The sequence below is a fragment of the Pteropus alecto genome, unplaced genomic scaffold (assembly GCF_000325575.1).
Source record: "Pteropus alecto unplaced genomic scaffold, ASM32557v1 scaffold38, whole genome shotgun sequence".
Classification (NCBI taxonomy): domain Eukaryota; kingdom Metazoa; phylum Chordata; class Mammalia; order Chiroptera; family Pteropodidae; genus Pteropus; species Pteropus alecto.
In genome coordinates, this window is record NW_006442512.1 from 2972993 (window position 1) to 3000064 (window position 27072).

The following is a 27072-nucleotide window of genomic DNA, read 5'->3' on the forward strand; positions in this document are numbered from 1 at the left end:
ACATGAATGTACTTAATGCCAATAAACTGTGCATTAAAATGGTTAAGGTAGTAGACTGTATGTTATATATATTACAAAACAGAATTTGGAAAAAATATATTGGCAGGAGAAGATAACAAGATAGAGAAGAGGACAAGGTTAGCTAGAACAAGAAACCATGGACATGAGTAATTCCAGATTAGGATAATAGTCAAGGAACGAAGGGGCTGTGAACAGGAAGCAGATTACAAATTCTGTTCCTAAGCCCTGTTCAAGGAGGCCCAAATGAGTTAGAAATATCTTTTTATAACAGATTAGAAAATGCCAAAATTTTGAGTAAGATCCTTTTTCACAGAAATATAATTTTTTGAAGATCTTCATGTGTTAGTGGTTGTAGTTTAAATATCCTTTGTTTAGAAAACCACATGACTGAAAGTTACAATGAATTCAGTGAAATAAAACAGTAAAGGGATGAATGAAGAATGATATACAATGCTAACACTAATCAAAAGAAAGCTGAAACAGCTAGCTATGTTAATTTTAGACAAAGCAGACTTCACGACAAAGTAGAGTATCAGGAATAAAAAGAGGCATTACATAATAAAAAAGTTGCCAATTTTCAAGAGACCACATAACAATTCCAAACATGTGTGCACCCAACAAAAGAGTGCCAAAATACACGAGGCAAAAACTGATAGAACAGCAAGTGAATAGGTAAATTCACTATTGTAGTTAGAGAGTTTAAAAACTCTTCTGTCAGTAAATCATACATCAAGTAAGAAGAAAATCAGTAAGGAAATAGATGACTGGAACAGCATTATCAATCAACTTGATCTAACTGACATTTATAACATGTTCCAACTAACAATGGCAGAATGCATATCATTCTTAAATCTACACAGAAAATTCACCAAGAGAAACAACATCTGGGCCATGAAACACATTTTAACCTAATTTAAAAGAACAAAAATCATATAAAGTATGTTCTCTGATCACAATGGAGTTGAACAAGAAGTGACAGAAATATAGATAGAAAATCCCCAAATATTTGGAAATAAATAAAAATCTAAATAATCCATGGGTCAAAGAGCAAGTCACACAGAAAACTATAAAATATTCTGAACTAAATGAAAGTAAAAACACAACTAATCAAAATTTGTGGGCTGCAAGAGAAGAAATGTTGAGAAAAATTTATAGCATATATGCATATATTATAAAGAAGAAAAATAAAAAAATCAATAACCTAAGATTCTACCTAAGGAACTAGAGAAAGAAGAACAAATTAAGCTTCAAATAAGCAGAAGGAAATAATAAAAATAAGTGCAACAACCAATGAAAATGAAAACAGGATAACATAGAAAATAAAATAAGACTTAAAGCTGGTTATTTGAAAATATCAATAAATTGATAAAGGTTCCAAGAAAAAAAAAAAAGCCACAAATTACTGATATCAGATATGAAAGAGGGCCCATTACTACTGATCTATTAGACAATAAGGAAATAGTACAAACAACTCTGTGCCCACATATTTAATAACTTAGATGAAATAGACTAATCCTTTGAAAAACATAAACTATGGAAATGCACACATGGAGAACTAGATAACCTTAACAGCCCTATATCTATTAAAGAAGAGTCAATAATTAAAAACCTTCTATAAAGAAAGCACCAGGCCCAGACGGTTTCACTGGTGAATTCTACCAAATAATTGATAAATAATTCTAATTCTCCACAATCTCTTTAAGAAAACAGAAATGTAGAGAATACTTCCTAAGTCATTTTATAGAGAAAACATTATCCTATTATCTAAACTAGATAGACATTACCAGAAAATTATACCAACATAGCTCATGAACACAGATGTAAAGATTCTTAAGAAAATATTAGCAAATGATGAATAAATAAATGAAAAAGAACAGACAAATCTCCTATGCAGAAGAATTTCAAATAATTTATGTAGATACTCTGCCCACAATGAGGTGGAGCCTAAATCTACAGCTTAAGTGTATACAGTTACTTCCTTCCAAAGTGTATAGAAGGAAAAGGAAAAAAGGAGTCACTTCACAGTGGAGACACGTGACAAACACTACCTCAGCCAGGTGATCAGGGTCAATATCCATGGTGATCAGTAATGTTGATAAGTATATATCCTCAATATGATGTGATGAGAATAGAAATTTACCTCTAAAAAAATCCATATTCCTAGTACGATCATGAGAAAAATAGACAAATCTTAATGTTAGACAAATCTTCATTCTACAAAATACCTTATCAGAGCTCCTCATAACTATCAAGGTCACCAAAAACAAAAAAAAAAGTCTGAGAAATTGTCCCAGCCAAGAGGAACCTAATGAGCTACAATGACTAAATGTGATGTGATATTCTGGATAGGATCCTGGAACAGAAAAAGGACATTAAATTAAAAACCCAGGAAATCTGAATAAAGTATGGACTTTAGTTAATAAAAAAATTTATCAGCATTTAATTGTGACATATATATCATACTACTGTAAGCCATTAACAACAGATGAAACAGTATGGGATATATGGAAACTCTGTACTATCTTCATAACTTTTTTATAAATCTAAAACTATTCTAAAATAAAAAGGTTACTGAAAGTATAGGCAGAAAAGCAATCTGGACTCAAATAAAATCAGTGGAGTGGAAAGTAAGTCTAGCGATTTTTCCAGAACAAAACATTAAAGGATAAGAAACAGCATGTAAAGAAAAAGTCCAAGAGGAAATAACAGAATAAGGAGCAAAAACTACAAGTAGTCAAATACATAACATAAAAATTCTCTGGATTTGAACAAATTTAAGTGTCTGTTTTTAAAGGGATCATTCCACGCTGGACAATATGAATTAGGGGTGGAGGAAGAAAGAAATCCATATTATGAAATAGCAGAATTCAAAGATAAAAATTCCAAAGGCTTACAGAGAATAAGAGACAACTAATATCTAAAAACGAACAAGAAAAAGATTCCTAACAGTATGCTCAAAGAAAATTAAACTTAATAGGACAGCAAATAATATATTCTCAGATAGGCAGTCTTGAAAATTTACTTCTCACACAATCTGAGAAATTTATTATAAGGTATAATCTAGCAAAATAAATTAAAAACAAGAAAAAGTCAAAGAAAATAGAAATTGTAGTCCAATGAATATACCTGAGGGGAAGGCACAGTATATGAGCAAGAAGGCAATAAAAACATAATGAAGTTTTTAAATTATTTGGTGAGGGGAAAGAGATCATGATTAACCTTAAGTGCTGCTGGAGTGGGGGCGAGGCGCAGGGCATGGCTAGTGGACTGAAGAAGGGAGGCGGCAGGCAGGGGAGCAGTGCTGCCTGTGGAGAACCGTGGAGGTCGACCAGATTCACTGGCTGCCATCCCCGCTGTCATGCACTGGGTTAAAAAAGACAACTAACATCAACCATGAAAGATCCAAGTTACAGCAGTACTAGCCCAAGCACAATCAATGAAGATGAGATTTTTAACGGTCATTTTCATGAAGATGACAATCCATTTGTAGAGTATGTGTGGATGGAAAATGAAGAGGAAATAAACAAACAGAGGAGTTATGGGAAGAAGAATTTATTGAATGCTGTTTACAAGAAATGCTGGAAGAGGAAGAACAACACTTTTTCCAGCTTGAGATCTCCCACAAACTATGGACCAAATCCAAGACCAATTCAATGACCTTGTTATCAGTGATGGCTCTCCTCTAGAAGATCGGGTTGTTAAGAGCAACCGGAATCCAAATGCAAAGGAGTTTGTTTCTGGGGTGAAATACTAAAATATTTGAGTTAGATGGGGCCCTCTTTTAGTGGATATAGCACAATTTTCACACTGTGAAGGCAATATTAGAAGACTTCACTATGAAATCTCTCTCGTTACTGTGTTACACTTATGCACTGCCAAAATTTTGTTAGTCTTGCATCCTTAATAAAAGTGCTGAGACTGTTATTAAGTAAAAAGCTGTCAAACATTACTGAAAATAGAATCGGCCCCATGGCTTATGTGAAGTCAGTGAGGAAAGAAGAACCAGTCAAGTTGTGACAATGCACCAAATTAAATGACCTCTAAATCTTAAAAAGAAAAATTCTAAACTATGTATGTCATATTTTTAAGGGTAACCTCTTGATAGAAACAAATTAAGATGGACTGGCAGGACTCAAAGACATAAAACAATAAGTATAAAGTTGTCCATAATTGGTAATCCTCTAAAAAAGGGCATTGAAAGTTTGAAAATAAAACAACAGAAAATATGTATCAGGTAATGCTATTAAAAAAGAAAGCAGAAAGCAGGTATAGTAATGTCAGTATCAGACAAAACATAATTGAAGGCAACAAGAATTAGGGCAAAACAAATGCATCCTGCTTATAAAATAAATACCATGTTTTCTTAATTCTAAGATGTACTTGTTCATATTTTAACGTCTGTGAAATCAGATGTACCTTATAATCCAAGGTATCTTAGATTCGATGAAACACAGTAATCCACCAGGAAAGTCAGTCGTGATTCCTAATGCACTGATAACACAGTTTCTGAATATATAAAGCAGTAAGAGAAACACAAGAATTGAACAAATCTACACTCATATCTTTCTTAGAAATGTTTACTTAGAAATTGGCAGATTAAGTAGACAAAAATTAGATAAGGCTCTAAAGGATTTTATGAACAAAGTCAACAAGTCTGATCTAATAGATATTTACAAACAGTAATATCCAGCAAACATAATACCTATAGAGCTGTCACCAAAAACTGACCATGAATTATATTGCAAAAAGAATCTTACATCTCAAAGAATTGAGAAATGTGGTCATCTGCTGACAGGAAGAGAATATAGGTTTGAAGAGTATAAAGGTGTAAAATAACTGCTATACAAGGAAGGGAAAAGGAATAGACTAGAAAAACCTAATAGGATTTCTTAGCAGTCCGAGACCCAATTAAAGATGGTGCTCATGAATTTAGTATGGGTCTTCCTCGTTGTGAGAGAATAACATACTCCAAAATGAAGTAATTCGAAGCTATCCAAATACCTGGAATGTCCACCTACACATTTGCTGAACAGCTAGGTGACTGGTTTAGGGACACAATGCGATGTGAACATAAACTCACAAAAGTAGTTTGCCAAGGCTACACATTCTGAGTATTCAAACAATTTCAAAGCAAGGGGATAAGAGTTGCATGTGAGTGATCCCACAGACTTTAGAGCTCCCCTAAAGTCTCAGTCCCAAAAGTAGAGAAGAACTAATCTGATAACAGAGGAATGCATTCTATTGGAGTTTTAGTAGGTGTGTGTTCTGATAAGCAGCCCTTGCAGTGAACTGGTGGTTTAAACACAAATGACTTACATAAACAATTGAAGGAAGTTATAAAATAAAATGAACACAAAATATTCCTCCCATTCTTGTGTGCAGGAGAGATGTTTCACTTTTAAGGAAGTCATCTGACATTTTCCTGACATCAAAAGTACTCATTAAAAAAGGTGTGCCAGATGTTAATGACGTACCTACCACAGCAGTGTGCCCAAAAAAAGATAGTTTTCTCTCTTTTCATCCTAAATCAAAATGATGTCTCCTCAATAAGATTCCAACCACCCAGAGGGGAGGAAAGACAAAATGTGTACAGGTATTTCTGCTCGTTATCCATTTAGACCAATAAAAAAGGAAAACTGACTTTGTTCCAATGTGCTTAATGACTTACATTAACTCTAATCATAACCAATTTTCCAAAACATAGTCATAAGAAAAACTGCATTAGCATTTTTTTGAGAAACTATCTTTTTTATTTTTATTGTTTTTTAAAGCCTGTAGTTTTTAAAATTTCTTTTATTATTAGTTTCAAGTATACAGCACATTGGTTAGACATGTATATAGTTTATGAAACGATCCCCCAGATTACCTTTCCTCTGGCTAACTGCATTCCCTATGCCATGCTCCCCATCCCTGTGACCATCTATCAACTACTAATTTGTACTTCTTTAACCCTTCACTATGCATTAGCATTTTTTAAGATTCAGATTCAGAAGTCCAAATTCTAGCAGTTTTTATTTCCTTAGATTGTGTAAAAAGTAAGAGTTCAAATAATACCTAATTCAGATCTTTAACAAAATTATTTTACGAGAAACCGCAACTATTTGTAAAGGAGTGTAAACTGAAGAGGATCTTTAAAACTTACGAGAAAATCACCAAACTGGAATCCAGCTACAAAGTCTCTCACATTTTTTTTTATCATTTGCCTACAGTGCTCAGGTAGACACTGTTTAAGAAGAAACTCAGAGAGTAATTCTGATAGTAAACAAAGGTTACTGTTAACAATATACATATAGCTAAAATATTAGAATATATAGTTATAAAGCAGTAGTAGCACTTAAAATGCTAATACTGTAGAAAAATATCTCTCAAAATGCACTTAGTATAATTGAAACTATACTATATTTTTTATTTCTGATGCTTGCTTAAGCATACATCACTAGTGCTATATTTTCAGTGTCAAAAACACTATAACCTAAAATGAAAAACACACTGATCCAGCATTGAAATGATATGAAATCAAGTCTATAAGCAGCCAGATTGTCAGAGATGTCTTTCAGACCCAAGTGAAATTCTGCCAACTATGACATTATTGTATAATTTAGCATCTTTTAAATATAGCTACCAATTAAAAGATTAGGACATACTATATCTTCCTTCTGGTGTTTTAGCACTGTATAACAGATTCTTTCTCTATAACAAAATAAAGGCATCAAATTCAAATTCAAGCTTGCTCTCCGTTTTGTGTCCTGAAATGTCATGTGCAGAACTTTTATTTAACTGTTAAACTTCAAAAATTATAATTGAGGCATTAAGTTATTACCTGGATCTCAAAAATTAATGTGTTAAGATTCATGACTTTTGGCAAAGATGAAATGTTAAACATTAAACAAATAATCGTATTTTCATTATATTTCTACCTCTCCAAAGATATTTAAAATCAGAATGGTCATTATAGCCCAACTCAACAATAATAGGGACTAAACTTTCTTAATCTAAGTAGACTCAGACCATAACCTTAGATTTATACAATCTCTCTACTTATGTTTAGTATAAAACTTCAATCTTTTCCTCTCCCTTATCTTAAATATCCAAAAAAAAAAAAAAATCACAAATCTTGTTCTACTGTCCTTTGTAGGAACATCTATCTGACATTTAATTAATATTTACCATGTATGAGACATTGAAGGATAAAAGTTTCTCTTTCTACTGTCATCACCTAGTTGACGGTTATTTGGTACAAAATTCTTAATCGGTATCACACATTCCATATTGTCCTCTCAATCCACTCAACACACCTCTAATACACTAATCCTCTTAATGTGCTACTTGTTTCTTCATGTACCTGAAAATTCCTAGGGTCTTCCAGCTACTCAACAAATCCTAACCTTTTGAATAGGTATTATATAATCTGGTCTATACACACTTTCCAGGATGTATATTCTTGTATTCTCACTTTTCTGAACACTGGTAAATTGAGCTGCTCACTATTCTCCAAGTGCACTTTGAGCCTTCTTTCTGATACAGCTGAAATGTCACCATTTTTCATCTTTGTGTAACCTAATCAATCTATAAACTCGCTCCTCCTTCTAGGCTCAGCTAAAATGCCACATTCGAGACATCTTCCTTCTCTGTCAAACTTAGCAGAAATCATTTCTTCCCATTCGGAATTAAAGTAGGACTCTATCATTTAGCACAGCTTGCATGGTTCATTCTTTAGATTCGTAATTCAAAACCTCTAACCCAGCACTGTTTAGAACTTTTTGGATTCAATAACTTAGTAACACTTGGGGTCACCGTGGAATATACTGTCCCTACTCAGGTACCTTTGAGAGTACAAGAGAGTACTTTTCGTAATTATGCTGGGACAACAGACTTATAAATCAGGACTGTCTCAGCATACTAGATGCAGGATCATTCTTACTAAATGATACACTTGACCAACCTTGTCACTAAGTGTAGCCACAGTAGACTTAAAAGACCGAACTTGAAATTAAGAGAATGTAAATTACCTCTGTCATGAAACATTAAACTTGCTGTAGTACAGTGAGTTCTGAAACTGAAAATCTAGGTACCAGTCATGACTCTGTTGCTAACTAGCTAGTAATATAAGGTGCTTAACTGAGTCTCCAGCTCAGCTATACTAGATGTTCAGATCTCTAAGGTCCATTCTAACTGGACTCTCTGATTTTACATTCTCTCTCTTGATAGCCTACACAGTAAGGTCTCTATCAGGTAACCATGAATCTCTATTTACAAACTATGTATACTCAATAAGATAATTGTTGGTTTAAGAAAACAAAGCCGCTTTTAGTATTTTAATAAATCATACCTAACCGCCTTCATTTATATGACATGATTTGCCTTCCAGGAAAAAAATGCTTAAATAGCTGACATTTGGAGATAGTTACCAAATACTCGTAATAACTAATTTTTTTCTCCCATAGCATTTTGTTTCAAATAAAAACTCAAAAAGTATTAAACTACACTGAACAAAGATAAAATCACTATGTACAGACCTGATTGCAATATTTCAAGTTGAATTTCTAATTGAGTTTTTATTTATCCTTTCAAAAATTTGTATGTTTGTCCTCTTCCAATCTTCATGTTTTTCAATCCCACTCCTCAAACATAAACACAATTAACAGAATGTTGTATAGGTTTATAAAGCTTTCTTACACATATAAGCATATAGACATCTATATCCTTCTCACCTCTTCCATAAATGAAATCAGACTACACATATTTTCTGCAACTTGCTTTATTAATAACTTGGATATTCTTCCATATCTACCTGATTCACCTTCCATAAACCTATCTTATTTTTTTTAACAGCTAACTAGTTTTCCATTGTATTCATGTATTTAATCAGCCCCTTAGTGGTTGTACTGACTGCACTGTTACCAGATTTATGTTAGTCTAACATAAATATCTGTAAATATTTGTAACTATACCTGCCAGATAAATTATTATAAATAAGGTTATTTAATAAGGGGGTGTATGATTTCTAATTTATTAAATTGCATTTAAAAAAATTTACACTGTCATCAAGAACACAAAAACACATACTCTAGTCTGATGAGAATAGGACAATTAAAAAAAAAAAAAAGAAGAAACCCAGTAAGTATAGACATGTTCATAAAATACTGTTTAGTAAAGTCACAGAAAAATATGATTTCATTTCTATGAATAAAATGTGTATATATAAATGTGTATATGTATGTATGAGCATAAAACACAGAGGCTTATCTAATCCTCTGGTCTCAATTTCATCAGAAAGGCCCTCTCTGTCCATCCTACTTAAAGTAACTCCCAATATACTCAATGATTCTTTATCAAGGCATTCTTTTTATTTCCTTTAAGCAGACCTAAGAACTATAATTATTTTATTTATTTACTTGCTTAATGTCTGTTTCTGCTAATAGCTCATAAGCACTATGAGGGCAGAAAATCATGTCTGTTTATTTGCTATTTCATCCCAACACTTAGTACAATGAATATAGAATTTTATATAGCATATAGAATTTTGCTCAAATATTTATTGAATGAATAAACACAGAAGCAATGTTTGTTAACAAAGGCTATCCCTAGGAAGTGAGATTAAGGGAAGGGTTACAAGGTACATTTACATTTATTTGTCAATTACGCATTCTTATTTCTAACAATGAGTATGTGCTACGTTTATTTAAGACCATTTTAGTGCGAGTTTAGTTTTAACTGGACCATTTCAGATGTCTTGCAATCTGGTCACGTAAGATTTTTTCTTGCTTTGCAAATTTAAATGATCTAACAAATTTAAATGAATTTTTGTTGTCTGCTTAAAAAATCCTCAAACCTTGCTTCATTAACCTTTTATTTTCATTTTAATTTAGTTTAATGCTGACTACTGAACTGCCATTCAGTAGCTTTGCCTTTGTATATTTGTTCAAATTACTATTTCCTTAAAGTTACAGAATACTTACAATTTAAAAAAGGCTTAACATATATATCCTATTTGCCCCTCAGAGGTGTGTTGTGCAGAGATTATTGTTTATACTTATCACAGATAAGGAAACGGATGCTCAGAGAGCTTAACTACCTCATCTATAGTGGGGGTAAAACATAATACTTCAGATTTTTAACACAGGGTTTATTTCATTATATACATTGTAGCAAGAAACATAAAATAACTAACTGGCAATGTCTCAATCTTTCAGCAAATAATACATTTATTTATTTCAATACTTAGAAAAGTTCTGAAATATATCTAATATTTAATGCATACATTTCTAAAATAACTGCATTTAATAGAGTATCTGAATAAGGGACCTAAGAGATCATTTAATTTCTTCACTTTATAGAAAACAAAAATCACAGCATTTTGTTACTTGATCCAGTCACTCAGCAAGTTAATGGCAGTCAAAAACTAGAACCCAGACATTGACATTAGTACTTTCAATATCAGAAAATTCCTAGACATGGAATTCATGATTAAGGACTCAAATTTCATCACAGTTGTTTTGAGTTAAAATTTTAATTCTTAAAGTTATAATTACTGCTACAAAACAAAGCAAAATAAATTACGAGAATTTACCCTTTGATTAAAATGAACACCAACTATCATACATCCCAATTTCAGATTTAAAATATTCCACTAATGACTAATAATTTCCTGCTTTCTAGCCAACTTTTAATCATGCCAGGCCATTAGTCACTTATTCCAGAACTTCTATTATTCAATATTTACTTCAGATACTACATGGAATTTTTTTACTAATGTTTGTCAAAAAAAAAAAAAAAAAGTGAAGCTCAATATGTATCCTTATCTACCACAGCCATAATATCCTAGAAGTCATTTAATGAGTTGGTAGGTATGAATTTCCTTTACTGAAAACAAGTTCATATTACTCTTTTCACCAACCCATCTTCCCTTACTAGAACTAAAAAATTGCCAATTATCAGACTTGATATGAATAATGTACAGAGAAAAATCATATTTCTGTTTTTACATTTCAGTCTTACATGATAATTTTAGAATCTATTTTTAAATTCAAAATAGGCTAATAAAAAGTGAATGAACAAAAATACATTTTACCTTAATTCTTAATATTCTTAACATGTCTACAATAATATGCCAATACTTTTTAAAAAATCATTCAATAGACAATAATAAGACATAGAAAGTATTTTAGCATAAAATGACAGGTAATATTAACATTTGCATTCTAAATGTTTTTATTAAGAAAGTATGTTTGAGGGGGTGGCTCCATAGTGTAGTGGTTAGCATGTCTGTTTTACACGCAGAAGATCCTGGTGGAGCCATGGACCATACACCGGGGGTGCCAAGCCCAGAGGTGGGGGGGCAGGCCCCAGGTGCATGCCGTGAGTGTGTGGGAGGAGATGCCCTGCCTTCAGAGATCCAGTTCTTAAAAAAAAGGGAGATGGCAATATCTATCTGTAGGTCGGGGTGGAAGGCGGGGAAGAGAATTAAAGAGGGGGAAAAATAAAAATTTTTTAAAAAATTTTTTATAAAGTATGTTTGACATGGAAGAGAAACAGAGTAGATGGTGGTTGTCAGGGACTGAAGAGTTGGGGAAAGGGCAGATGTTGGTCAAAGGGCACAAACTTCTAGTTATAAGAGGAATAAGTTCCTCCTGGGGATCTAATACACAGCATGGTGACTACAGTTAACGGTTCTGTACTGTATAATTGAAAGTTGTTGTAAGAGTTCTATAGAACTTTAACGGTTTCACCACAACAATGAAATGGTAATTATGTGTAAAAGATGTGTTAACTAACCTTACTGTGGTAAACATTTCCCAGTATATATATGTGTATCGAATCATCACATTGTTACCTTCAACTTACACAACATTAAATATCAATTACATCTCAATAAAGCTGGGGGAAAAAATGATGTTTCAAACATACTCATTCTCAAATTCTACTTCCCAATTGGATTAGAAATGCTGTTTTCTAGCATTGCACAAATGTTTTTATATATTTTAACTGTAATTATAAAATTTCATTTAATGTTCAAAGGTGATAATTAGCTTAAAATCATGATGTTCGATTATATCATAGGCCCATTGTGTGTGCTTCAAAGTATCTTCTTGCAGCCAAGCACTAGCCAGCAGGCTGATGGCTAGTTTATATAGCCACAGACTTGTGGTAGGAATCAGAAAATTCTCTCTACAAAAATGAGACTTGCGTTAAAGATGCTTGAATACGTTCGACATTATTTTTAAACAAGGTACATGAACAAAGCACCATCACAACAGATCTTTCCACTTTCAGTAATGTACTCCATGGTGTTTCTAAAGCTTAAAGGTCTCTCAGATGTCATAAAGATGCGCTAGCAGATTCTCTGTAGTACATATGTACAATTTTTAAAACTAAATTCAGAGTATTTGGTATATACAGTTTTGTAGTTTACTTTTAAACTTGACATTATATCCTGAGATTTTCCTGATAACATTAAAGTGTTCAAAAACATGGTTTTTAATATCCAAATAACTTTTCCATCGTAAGATTGTACTATAATTATTTTAACTACTTCCTCTATTTTGGGACATGTAAGTCATTTCCTATTCTTTTTCTCTTTATCCCTTTTTGTTTTTTAATTACTAATGCTGATATTAATAGTCTTTGTCCAAATCTGATTCCTTCCTTAGGAAAAAATTCTAAAAGAAGAATGGGTTGAGTCAGTGATTTTTAAGATATAACTGTCAGAATGAGTTTAGTAAATGATCTAACAATTCACATTTTCACTAAGAGTGAAAGACACAAACCTAATCACACTCTAACCAGCCATTGTAAAGTAATACTCATTAAAAGATAAATTCTTTATTATCAGGCAAAAATGATGTCACTGATTTGATTTTATATCATTGTGAGACAGAACATTTGCCATGTTTAGAAATACTCTATCATTCCTCTATTGTGAATGTATGTTTATGGTACTTATTTTATCATATTCATTGGTGTACATTCTTTTACATTCAGAATATTGTTTCCGTAATTCTTGAGATATTCTTCCCTAGCTTGTCTTTTCTTTATTTCTCATACTTTATATACAGAAGATTTAAATTTGTATACCCTACAATACCAAAATTTTCATCTGTTTTCTTTTATGTGAAAAAACAAATGGCAACACTCTGCTATCATCTTTCAACCTTTTTATGAATAAAGTTAAAATTTTAACTCTGTATTTTATTTTGATGTAAGTACATAGCTTAATGCTTTCTAAATCACCAACTGTTTATGTACCATGTAATGTATGATACTTTCAATTCACAATGATTTCTGATTTCACTTTTTAACACATTCAAAAACTGTGAAGTGCTATTTTTGAAGTGCTATAAGCTTTTTTCCCCCAGCTTCTTTTAGGCCATCGTATTTTTTAAATGTGCACAGAACTGAGATTTAAAAAGATGATTTTAAAAAATCAGCAGGATAGAACATGTCCTATTAGAAATAATTTAAATAACTAGAATTGATATGAAGAAAAAAACAGTAAGGGAATAAAGGCTATCTTTAAGTAGATAAAATAAGGCATGAAGTATAAGTCCACAGAAAATAGCGGTGGTTTAAGGCAGAAACAAGAAAGAATTTTTTGACCACTAAGGAAAAAACACATGACAAAAAATTTATCAAATGATTACAGTGATATCTATGGAGATCCTCAAGAGGTTATTCAGGGATCACCTTTAGATGAATTAAGACATTCCTCTGAAGGCCAAAATATAAGACTAGATTATATATGATCCCTTATAACTCCATTTACTAAAGAGGTTACAGAGTTTTAGTTTTCAGTAATGTAAAAGACTACCACATGACACTGATGACATAATATTCCCTGTGCACAAGAAAATAAAACAATACTTAGCTGACTTAATTTATAGCAAGATTAGAGTTGGTTAAAAAATTTTGAAATCTAACAAAACTAGAATTTATTTTCTTCCTCAACCTCTTTCCTGGCCTTCTTATATAAAATGCCCTCTGATTCTAAAATTTTTTAATCTGGTTTCCTAATATAACCCAAACTCAACATGTCTTAGGCTGATGCTTTATCTCCCTAAACAAATCAACTCTATTATCTTCCTTTTCAAATTTATTGGCATAAAGTTGTTCTAATGTTCCCTTATATCCACTTAAAGCATATAAGATTTGTAATGATGTCCTCCTTTTCATTCTTGATATTGGTAATTTGTGTTTTTCTCTGTGTCTGATTAAATGTATCTCAATTTAATCGATCTAATAACCAGCTCTTGCATTCATTTGTTTTTCATTTCATTTATTTCTGCGCTTTATCATTTCCTTCTGAATATTCAGATTTAATTTTCTCCTTTTAATCTAGTTTTGTAAAGCTTCCTTCAAAACACTATCTGTACTCTACAAATTTTGATGAGTTGTATTTTCATTCAGTTCAAAATAATTTCTAATTTCTTGTGTGACTTTTCTTTGACACATGGACCATTTAGAAGGGTGTTTAATTCCCAAATATTTGAGGACTTTCCATGTATCTATTATTGATTTCTAATTTAATGCCATTAATGTCAAAGAATATATTTTGGATTTTAAATCCTTTTAAATGTATTGACTTGTTCTACAGTCTTGAATCAATCATTTACATTTAATGTAATTACTGATGTGGATAGATTTATATCTGCCATCTTGCTAGTTGATTTTTATTTGTTCCATTCATTCTTTGTTCCTTTTTTCTCCTCCTTCCTTTAGATTGAGTAGTTTTTTAATGGTATTTCCATTATTCATATCTTATGATATTAGTTATATCTTTTTCTACTTTTTAGTGGTTCCCCTAAGGTTTATAATATGCATCTTTAATATATTATGGTCTACTTTAAATAATATTATATGACTTGATATGTAATATAAGAATCTTACAAGATTATTTTCAATTCTATTGAAGTTTGCTGTTTTTATCATACATTTTAATGTTCCATGTTATAAACGATTTTTCCTTTAGACTAGAGGTCAGTGAACTAGTACTTGCCATCTGTTTTTGTAAATAAAGTTTCACTGAAACAGCCAAGGTTGTTTGACTTATATGGCTAATTTGATGATACATACAAGGACAGAACTGAGTACTTGTGACAGAGACTATCAGGCCCACAAAGCCCAAAATAGTTAGTCTAGCCCTTTACAGAAAGCTTGTGGGACCCTGTTCAGAAGTCAATTTATCTCTTAAAATGATTAAAATAAGAAAAAAATAATTTTATATTTACTTTTTTGTTTTTAAACCACTCTGACCTGCTTTCTTTCTTTATGATCCACCAAGTATCACACTACTTCTGCCTGAAGAACTTCCTTTAACATTTCTTGTAACAAAGGTCTGCTGACAACGAATTTTCTCAGCTTTTGTTCTGAAAGGTCTTTAATTCACTTTCATTTTTGAAAGATATTTTTGGGTTGACTTTTTTCTTCCTTTTAGGACTTTAAAGGTATTGCTCCATTGCCTTCTGGCTTGTACTATGTTTGTCAAAAAGTCTGCTATAATTTTTTACCTTTATTCCTCTGTAAGTATCTTTTTAAAAATTCCTGGATGTCTTCAAGATTTTCTCTTTATTTTTGGTTTTCAGTAGTTTAACCATGATATGTATAGGTGTTTTTTACTACTACTATTACCACCACCACCACTACTACTATTGTTGTTTTTAGCCTACTTAGGGCTATCTGAGCTGTTTCTTGCATGTGTGGTATAATCTCATTCATTTATTGAAAATTTTTGGCTATTCTCCATTCAAATACTTGTTTTATTCCATTCTTGTTTTCTTTTCCTTGTGAAACTCCAATTTAATTACATCGTCTGATATGGTCCCATCTTAGATGCTCTGGTTCATCCTCATCTCTTTCAGTTTAAATAATTTATATTGAACTATCTTCAAGTTGATTGACTGTTTCCTCAGCTCTGTTCAGTATACTGATCAGCCTGAAAAAATGCTTCATCTGTGATATTATGATTTTTATTTTTTATTTTCCTTCCTCTGGTTGTGGAACCCTTTCATCTTCTGGACAAATGCAAGTATTTTCAATCTTTCTGATGAGATTTCTCATTTATCTGTTCAAGTTATCTACCCTTTCCACTAAATCCTTTAACATAGTACTAATAAGAGTTAAAGTCTCCATGTGATAGTTCCGATATCTGTGTCTTCTGGAGTGGTTCTATTAATTACTTTATTTCTCAACAACGGGGTGGTTTTCCTTTGCTTTTTCAGCTTATGTCCAATAGTTTTTGACTGAATGCTAAGCAGAACAGTGTACAGAACAGCAGAGTCTGAGATATTTATTATTCACACATGGAAACTGGCATATCTATTCTTTTGTCAAGTACATGCAATTTAGTCAATTTAGACATGAATTGAACTCGGTATCGATTTTATTGTTGTTACAGTTACCTACAGCACACCACAGGTTTCAAATTCTTCTACTGGTAGACTACCACTGTCTTGTGCTTAAAGTGAGAGATGAGGAGCTAGAGATTTTTTCTGAATTGTTTTCCTTTCAGTTTTCAACCATTCCTGCATATCTCTTCCACAGAGGGATCACTTTCCATGTTCCTGATCTTCCCCCAGCAGTAGAAAGCTTTTGTCTGTCACGTAGTGGTAGCTCACGGCTGAGGCAGTTGGGATTTTCAGTTGTCCTGGTCCAGCATCAGTATTACGTAAGCCCTGTGGCTCTCCTTCCTATGGTAGTCAAAATCTGCTTTGTATTGGTATTGGTCTTGAGTGATACTTTTCAACTCTTCCTCCAGTTGTAAAAGATCTCTCTCTAGGTATTGGTGTAGGACCCTGGGGCCCAAAACAGTTTTCTGCACCCCTCTACTTCTACCCAGCAGCAATGGATCTTTGCCTGTGTCCTGGGGACCAGACGGTTTCTCCCCCAGAAGCGGAGGTTTTGTTTTTAATCTCCTTCAAGAAATGTATGAAATAAGGTTTTATGCCCATCCCCCATTGGTTTGAGGCATAAAGGATTCTGAGTAAATGGGAGAGGCTTTTCACCTATCTCCCAGCAGCCAAGATCACCTCCTTCACCCCTATGCAACTGAGATGACTTTTCTTGAGTCTCTGCCTTGCTCCAATTTGAATAATGAATATTCAATGGAGTGCCAGGGAAATGTTTTGCAAGCAAGCGTTGAGCCCCCAGATATTCTAAACTAGTCCATACTTAGTCTTTAATAACAATCAGTAAAAATTTTAGCTGATTTCTTCTCATCCTCTTTTATAGCAGCCATCTCTTTCTCTTTTGTGCTGTCAATTCATGGCCCATTCTTTGGGGGAGTGGGGTTGCCTGAGTCTTTGGAATTTAGGTTACTTGGTTGCTCTTTGCATACTCAAGTCTCTGATGGAGTCAGAGAAATTTTGATTTTGTAATCATCCACCTTCTTATTGTATGTAACGGTGAGAGGTTCTGTGCACACCCTTTACATCCTGAGTAGAAGTCCTCTTCCACTTCGATTCGCCTCCTTTTTCTATTTTTGTAAAGGCATCACCATTCTTACAGTCAGCCAGATAAAATCTTGGAAGTATTTCCGACTTCTCTATAACAATGTTCAATATCTAATCAGTTGATAAATTCTGGATTAGATAAGTCACTAACATCTCTTTATTAGGATCTTTCTATTTCTCTAGTATAAATGCTTATCTCACAATGGTCTCTTATAACAATACTCCTTCAATCAGCCTCTTACACTCTGCCTTCTTCTAATTAAACCTGACTTTATCATCTGGCTGCCTTACTACAGCATTGCTTTGACTGTTTATAATCAAGGCCATGATCAATGTGATCCTAGTTTGCTTTTATAGGCCACGTTCCCAGAAGAACAGGTACGCTATTTCCATCTGACCCAGGTCTTACTTTTAACATCTGGAAACCTATCACTTGAGGTCTATTACAAAGAAGACATTTTCAATTAAAAAAAAAAAAAAAACACTCCCTGATCACACAGAATTCCTCTCTTCTGAACTGTACGCTGCTTTATTGTACTATAAGAATAACATTTTATGGATTGGTAGCATACACATCTCTTACATCCTTTACAATATTGTAAATTCCAAAAAGGCAGAGATCAGAACTTATAAATTGCTATGTTTTCTTTTAGCTTTCCCACATATTTATCTTGCAAATTAAAAGATCAAAATTAATAACATGATGCTTAGTTTCCTTCCTATAATCCATGCATCCTTAACGCACCCCTGACGAGGTCACTAAAAATTTTGCCAGCCCACAGAACACTGTCTGCTTTTGAAACACTGTCTCAAGAAGGGAAAAACACCCATGCTACAACTATAGTTATTATGCCATCCAAGCATTTTCAGAGGATACAACAGAATTAATTTAGAGACCTCCTAGCATAGCCAACCACTTATACCAGTTAGAGTTAAATCTACAATGGTAATCCCAAACACAAATATACTGAAATCTCTTTATTTACCTCCATGTAAATAACCCCAAGAGAGCCACGAAGTTTACTAAGGAAAATCACTGCCACTAATAAAAAGAAAAAAGCCAGTCTACCTCACTAATTCTGTTCGTGCCTTATTTGGTAATCATATTCAGGCATTTTGCCAAGATGAGAAAGTGAAAAGCTTCTACTAAATCATTTTCGATGAATAGGAAAAGGTATAATCACAGACAAACAGGAAGAATAAAAGCAGTTCTAATATGTTATGCCTTTTTCTAAGAGTACTTTCAAATACATTTTTAAGAAATAGCATATAAAAATCCTATAGTGAAAAGGCAGAGTAGGTGCCCTCTTTGCCAATTTGCTTCCTTGGCTAGGCTACGTGACTGGGACCACACTGGAACCTGAACTTATTTGATTCAAACACCAGATCAGATGTCTAAAGCGGCATCTTTTTCATGCATTTTTTTTTAAATGCATAAAATGAAAATAATGTTTTCATTGCTAAATTATACACCTAATAGGTATCTTTATCAATTTAACACAACTGCTATCCAACAATTCAACTTGTAGTAGTTTAAATGAGAAAATCATATAAAGAAGTTCAGCATAGCACTGTTCATAATAGTAAAAAGTAGGAAATAATTTCAATGTTAACCAATAAGGAATCACGTATATAAAACAAACTGCATATATACTATTCAGCAATGAAATACGTTGATGCAGATATATATTTATTGACATGGGAATATGTCTACAGCATGTTGTTGTAAGAAAATAGGTAATAAAACCACATACACATTTGTGACTGCTCATCTGTAGTAATTCTAAGTGGCAAGATATGGAGCATGTGCCAGTTATCAGTTTATTGCCTTTCAGCTCCAAATTTATACTTTATTGCCTGCTTTGCAAAAATGAAACCAGACCCTTTATATATTTTTCCTCTGCCTCATGTGTTAAACTTTATCAGTACAGGGTGCTGGGGAGCAGCTTTCCCCAACACCTTAACCCTTAGGTGGTTTTATAGCAGTATGCCTTTAGTGAGACATTTCTTTGTGAACAGCTTTTCCTGCCAAGCACAGTAGACAGCAGAGTTTCAGCAAGTTTCAACAGCACAGCAACTTCCCTGTCATCCAGTAAACCATGGCTGTCTCCAACACAGTCTGCATCTCAGCCTTAAAGGTTCCTCTTCCAGAACTTTCTCAGACCTAGGAGTTGTGGCTGCTCCTTCTATCTGCCATTCTTATATCTGTTAGAGCTCCCTTTACTTCTTGCTAGCCAACCCCTTGTTACTCCAATCCCCTGTAAGAGTTAATAATTTTTTACATTAAAGCATATTTAATTCTTTAGGTTTTGCTGAAATTACTGTGTAGTTTCACCAGAACTGACCCTGACTGATACAGGGTGGGGTATTTTCCCCTCTTTTTACTTACTGATATTGTCTTAATCTATAATAAGCATGTTTTTGTGTGTGTGTGTGATAATCAAAAAAGGTAAGTTAATTTTATTTTGGAAAAACTGAAGAAAAAGTCAATGCAAAATAAACATTTTAAATAACTTTTTTCTATTTTAACAGAAATATATTTGTGATTAAAATGAATGAAATGTGAAGAACATTCATTTATGTAAGACTATAATTGTTCAGTTTTTTTCTTAATACCAGTTTCTAACGTTATCCAAAATTGTGTTTCTAGATCATTTTAAACAATAGAAATGATTTAGACTGCTATCATTTTCTCTTAGTTATGCTATATAGTGCCCCTTACAAACAGATTAGTAATCAAGGTGTATGCTGGGGTGACAGGTACTGAGATAAATACTAGCTTCTCATATACTCAGTCAGCCTCTTTCATCTTACTATTTCGGCTCCTCTTACCATGTTCAAGGATTATCAGTTGCGCTCCAGCTTGTGCATTTCCAACATCATTCTCAGCAATGCACTGATAGAACCCTTCATCTGATTTCACCAGACCCAAAACTTGAAGATTATGCTCCTTCTGAGGAATAAAAACAATTAAATGTTATGATTCAACTAAATGAACATTATTTCAAAATCTAAAGGATATACTCTTTTTGGGGAGGAAACTCAAGATAAATTGTTTGATTCATTTACTGAAAATTATCAACCTATATACCTGTTAACTCAATTTTATTGACAAGGTACTGACTTACCTGACTAGTACAGAAAACACCATCATTAGCAATGAACTTAATACTCATGGAAAGTCATACCCACAGTATTTGCAAACTTACACCTTTGCTTGGAAAACTATCTGGCATGCAATACCATGTTACCATAGTGAAAGTCTGAATTTATGACTTTTTCTTATGATTACCTCTGGTATCAACAGTTCTAACAGATTAGACTACAATAAGTTAAATATTAGTAGCACATATATGAGCTTTCCTTAAACTATAGAGTACTATGTGAAATTCAGCTATTGTTATTGATATAGTATAATATGGTTTTAAGATTTTTAAAAACAGTATAAAAAAGACTAAAAATAAAAGACTAAAAATGCTAATTTAACCATAACACGTTTTTTAAGATTAAATACCTGTGAATTATTTTTTGTAACTTATGAGATCATGCATTTCAAAAATAGAAAGTATATTCCTACTAAGAATGAATTATTTATGAGAAATTTGAATTGAGACAATAAGTCTTTAACAACTATAGTTACTTCTGGTTAGTTCTATGAATGTCATGTATCTTAAGGTATGTCATTAATTCTTGTTATTAAAACCTAGATAATTCTATTACTAGGATGTTAGATAATGATAACAATAGTAGATAGTATTTATTAAGCATTTACTATATATAAAGTAAAAAGAAATAATAGCTAAATATTCTTAAATATAGTTTAACACTAAATATTAAGCATTTACTATATATAAAGTAAAAAGCAATAATAGCTAAATATTCTTAAATATAGTTTAACACTAAATATTAAGCATTTACTATATATAAAGTAAAAAGCAATAATAGCTAAATATTCTTAAATATAGTTTAACACTATTTACATTTACTTTTTAAAAGAATCTTCATATCTATTGTCACAATAATTGTTCAACACTGGGTCATATTTATTTTGAAGGGCCTGACATCAATATATGAAGGAGAGATGTCTGCTCCTTGAATAAAGAGCTAAGAAGACAACTGGTGCATTTGTGTGTACACACACACACGATAATCATTACCCAGAATATGGTGGCAGCTGTGTTTAAGAGTGCTAATATGTTTAAGTGGGATTCCTAGACTCAGTCCTAACACTAGGTTAGGAAATTTGAACTTTAGCCTTAGTTCGACCACTGATTTGCTATGTGATCTCCTACAAAAATATTTCTCATCAGTCAATGAAAAGATTCTATGGGAATTTTTTTTTTACATTCTATGGGAATTTTTCTATCTTTGCTTGCAGTACATAAACTGGTGTATGTAACAGATCTCCTGGTTGATTACATTTAAAGGTTTCAGAGATAAGTGTCCTTTAAACAATACTTACTACAATCTTAAAGTAATCACTTGGGATAACCATATCCCCATTCTTGACCCACTTCACAGTTGGAGTTGGTTTCCCAGTCACTTCACATTCAAATACAATATCCATAGATTCATGAGCATATATACTAGTAGGCTGCTTCAGAAATTCAGGATGGGCTTTAAGACAGAAAGAAAATTAAGATATTAATAAAAATAAAAATAGGTAGCTATCATATTTCAAGCAATTTTTAAATCACAGAATTCACAGAAATTTTTACTTTTTGAGGCTTTCACGTATTTTTATAAAAGCATGTAACAAATATATATTTAAAATATGTTAAGAACACAATATATTTAAAAACTGATGTCCTAGTATAACTAAAAAGAATAATTATAATTTCTCAGTTTCCTAGCTGAAAAAGATTTATTGACCACATTGAAGAAATTGATAAAACAAATGTTCTAAGCTGTTTAAAGATGAATAAAAGACTACTTCCCTAAGATTTATACCATTTGGAACAGCCAAAATTAAAACTCAAAAAGAGTTGAGAACACTGACATTATCTTCCTTTTCAGTCAACTTGATGAGTAACCCCCAAAAAAGTAATACAAATATGACAATTACAGGACTTAAGATAGTTCACACACACAACATACTCCCATTAGTAATATCCCTCATTATGTGAAATGGTTTTTAAGGGTGGGAGGAAGAGTGATGGGATCTTAGAGGAAAAGTTAAGTGTATCTGAAAGAGCCTGAATATTCCAGTAATTCTCTTTGGCCTTGCTCAAAGTTGTAAATCACTGACTTATGAATAACAGATTAAGATTTTGAACTAGAAGGGTAAAAGTAGATCTAGTCCAACTTCCCACCTAATACTGTAATTTCCAACACAACACCCTTGACACCTTGGGGGTGTTGCTGATCCCTGCTTAGAAGTTTCAAAAGACAATGAACTCCCTACATCACAAAGCATCAAGCTCCACTGTTGGCTAGTTTCTATTTAAAAACAACAGTGATGACAAAAATAGAAAGTGTGTTTTGTTTTTACAGTTGAGCAAAAAAAAAAACATGTGCTCAATCTGCTGAAATTTTGAATGGGATTGTAAATTTGCGACAAATTGACATCTTAACAGTATTGAGTCTTCCTTTTCATAAACATTCTCTCCATTTACTTAGATCTTTGGTTTCTCTCATCAATGTTTTACAGATTTCAATATACAAATCTTAATCATACTTTGTTAGGTGTATGCCTATGTATTTCAATTTTTTTGATGCTGCTGTTAGGTACTTTACATTTTTTTTTAGTTTCCAATTGATCACTGCTATTGTGTAGAGGTGAAAGTGATTTATGCATATTGATCTTTTATCCTGTAGTCATGCTAAACTCATTAGTTCTAGTAACTTTCTAGAGACAATTTGGGGATTATCTACATATATACAACATATATTTACAGTAGTCTGTAAATAGAAGCATTTTATTTCTTCCTTTTCAATCTGTTTTCCTCTTTTTTCATTTTCTTGCCTAGTGTGCTAGCTAGAGTGGGACAGGTCCTCAGAAAAAGTCCAGAGTAGCTTTATAATGTGGGTAAATGGAGAATAAGAATATAGAGAGCAGGTAGAACCCCAGGTAAGCAGTGGGAGCCAAGGAGGGAAAGAATGTCTGATCTTAAGAATCGAGATACACTCATAGTGGAAGATCAAGAAAACAAGTCTGTACAACTAGATGAAACCAGGGATATCTATTAATAGTGACTTTGACTACCCTTTCAAACACTGATTAGCCATTTGTATTTATTCTTAGCTATACACATATTCTACCATTTTTACAATTAGAGTACTTATAATTTTCTCATCTGTATGTAAGAGCTTTTCACGTAATGCCAGTTATCAATTTATGGCTTTTCAGCTCCAAATCCAATCTTCTTTGTAATGGATACAGACCTTTGCCAGCTGGTGCAACATTAGACTTTGTTAGTAGAGGGTGCTGGAGGGACACTGTAAGGCACGGCAGAGGACAGTGCTTATCTTTCAGGTTGGGGTGTTTTCTTCTTGCCCCTATGATGTGGCAGCTAGAAGGTATGTGGGAGACCCATTGGTGATCACCCTCCTGCAAGTTTCTGTTTCTAGTAAGTTTCTCCAGTTTACTTCAGCTGGTGGCTTTCTCTGCACCACCTCTGACCCATAGCATGTCACTGAACAGCGTCTAGCATACCAGCTCTTGACTTGTGGCACCCCACTGGGCAACTTCCTGCTCATCATCAGTCAGGCCAAAGGCACCCCAGCAGGTGGCTTTCCACACACTAGCTCAGGCCTGTGGCACCCAGCAGGCAATCTCCTGTGGACCAGCTTGGCCCATGGCTGTGTCTTTTGGCAGCAACTCTAATCTCTCCAAGGTCTGAATTGCAACCTTGGTTATGAGCACCCTCTTTCAAGTTTGTTCCTTTTTGGATTCTCTCCCTCAGCTCTATAGTAGTAGTTGATCCTTATATTTACTATTTCTGTATTCTTTAGAGTCTTATTTTATCCTTTTTAGTAGTTAAAACACCTTTTATAGTAAATAATTCGTTATATTAAATTTTCCTTGTTCAAATTCCTGGTGCAATTTATAGCTCCTAACTGGACCCTGACTAATACAGTAAGATATTAATCCTTTCTCATACATGCTGCCAATATTTCTTCTCAGTTTTTTCTTTTGTCTTTTCAAGTTTTAAATTTGTATGTGGTAAAATTTATTACTCTTTTCCTTTTTGGCATCTGTATTTTATTATTCTAAACTCCAAAGATTTTCCCTGTTCTGCTACTATAAAAATATTCACTTATACTTTCTTCTAGTATGTCTATGAAATAATCCAAACTTCGCTAAGTATCTGGCTTTATATTTTTCTAAAAGGGAACTCCCAGTAGCCTCCAAAGAGTAATGGGTTTGAAATAGTTTTAATATTAAAATTCTATATACTTTTGGAGGGTTTATTTCTGTGTACTAAGTGGCTTCACTGATTTAGTCCCAGACCAGAACCACAAACTTACTGATTGCAACTATATAACATCTTTAAATATCTGGCAGAACAAGTACTCTCCTTTTATTCATTTCCTCAAAATTTTCCTAGATGTTCATTAAGTTGTTGAAGGTTTTTTCCCAGATGAATTTAGACTTACCTTTGGTTAAGTTTCTCTGTTCTTTCTCAAAGAAAACACAAACAAGAGCAAACTAGAGTTTTCATTTGAAATGCAATAAATTTTTGGTGCAGGAAAAATGAACGTATTTGCAATCCTGAGTGGTCCTATTTAAGGTCAGATTATTTAAGTTTATTCATATACTATTCAATAATGATTTATTATAAAGATATTGTAATGACTGAAGTCAAGAGACCTATAGTTGAGTTCTAGTTCTACAATCAAACGTTTTGCTGACCATAGGTTTCAAATCCATGGGTTTCAGTTTGCTCCTATATTAAATGAGAAACTCAATTTGAAACTCAATTTGATCTTAAGTACTTTCTAAGTACTTAAGATCTCTGACCAACTATGATTTTGATTTTTATATCTTTAGTTTATAGCAAAGATAGTTTATATCTTTGATATATGATAATAGCTTAACATTCATGAATGGTTTCCATTTATTATCATTTAGCTCCCACAAAACCCTATTATTTAAATATCATCATATTATTTCCATTTTACAGACAAGGACACTTATACACAAAAAGGCTAAGTATCCCATAGGGTCACATAGCTTAGTCAGTGACAAATTTAGATTTTGAACCTAGATAGTCTGACTCAAAACTCTATAGTCTTTTAAAAAACTTTTTTTTATTTTATAGAAAGGATAATAAGTCATATATTATATACCTGTTGTATAGCTTCAACAATTATCAATTCATGGCCAATACTGTTTGATCTATACCCCAAGTCATCTTACACTCCTCCCCAGACTATTTTAAAAGCAAATCCCAGGTATTACATTATTTCATATATAAATAATTAACTACCTCTACAAGAACTCCTATTTCTAAACAAAACCATGATACCAGCATCAGGTTGGTATTTATAATAATTTCTTAATATCATCAATTACCCAATAAGTATTCACATTTTACTGAATGACCTATGTTTTAAAAAATGATTTACTTGAATTAGGTGAAAAAGAGGCAGTCACTGGTATTAATTTGTTTCTTATGTTTCTTTTAATCTACAGGTTCCTCCTTTATCTCTTATCTTTGTAGTTTGTTGAAGAAGTCATTTGTTCTATAAAGTTTCCTGTGGTTTGTCTTTTGCTGACTGACATGCCACGCTGGTATTTAACATATTTGTCCTATAAATTGGCAGTTTAATGTAGAAGCTTGATTTTAGTCTTTTTTTTTTTTTTTTTTTTCAAGACAACTTCATAGGCAGTGTCATGTACTTCCATCAGGAGGGTTCATAGTGTGTGACTTTAACAGTCTATGATAATCATTAGCTATGCAAAATGGGTTGTCAAATAACAATATTCCTATTTTATTATTCCTTCTATAAAAAAAATCCCCTCATCAATTATTTGGTTATCCTTAAGTATAGTTCTTACAGAAAGGGCAGGATAACTGCTTGATTCTTTCCCTTTACTTACCAATATTCAAAACAATGATCTGGTTCTCTAATATTGTCCAAAGGTGACTGTAAAGTACCATTGGATTAAAATATCATGGATTAAAATACATTTGGTTTGTTTCAATCCACGTTATTACTCTTTTGATTCTCAAATTACCTTGACCAATGGAAGCATGAGTCCACTGGAGTTCTTGAGTCCTTTTAACATGGCACTAGTGATTTTACTATCTTCTGTTCACTGTATTTAGGCTCTATTTGTGGACAAAGCCAGCAATTATGTACTTTTTAAATATAAATTCATCATGATTTCATTCTAGTTATTTCTAATTTAACTGGGAACTACAGGTTTCAACTGAATCATTAATTTTACATCTGTAGCTTCTTTCTCTCATGCCCAAAATCAAAGTTCTCAATGATACCAACTTAATTACTACCAACAAGATACACTTTTGGAGTCATTTGTTTCATTTTCTTATCCTTTTCAGGAATTACTTTGTAAAATTTTAAACCTTCAAAAATAAGGTTATTCAAACAAGTCTTGCTTCTAACTCTGTTTTCCCCACCCTATTCTCTCCCTTTC

The 27072-nt window shown here is 32.7% G+C and overlaps 1 protein-coding gene and 1 pseudogene across 1 annotated transcript in view; one reads left to right on the top strand and one right to left on the bottom strand.

Moving 5' to 3' along the window:
• Positions 1-27072, bottom strand: part of NEO1 (neogenin 1) — a 154638-nt gene that overhangs the window by 85329 nt on the left and 42237 nt on the right. Inside the window, exons 6-7 of the mRNA XM_015597664.2 lie at positions 21928-22082; positions 20298-20418 (exon numbers count right to left, since the gene is read on the bottom strand). Coding sequence (XP_015453150.1) covers positions 20298-20418; positions 21928-22082 — 276 coding nt within the window. The remainder of the gene's footprint in view (positions 1-20297; positions 20419-21927; positions 22083-27072) is intronic.
• Positions 3415-3784, top strand: LOC102897237 (annotated as a pseudogene).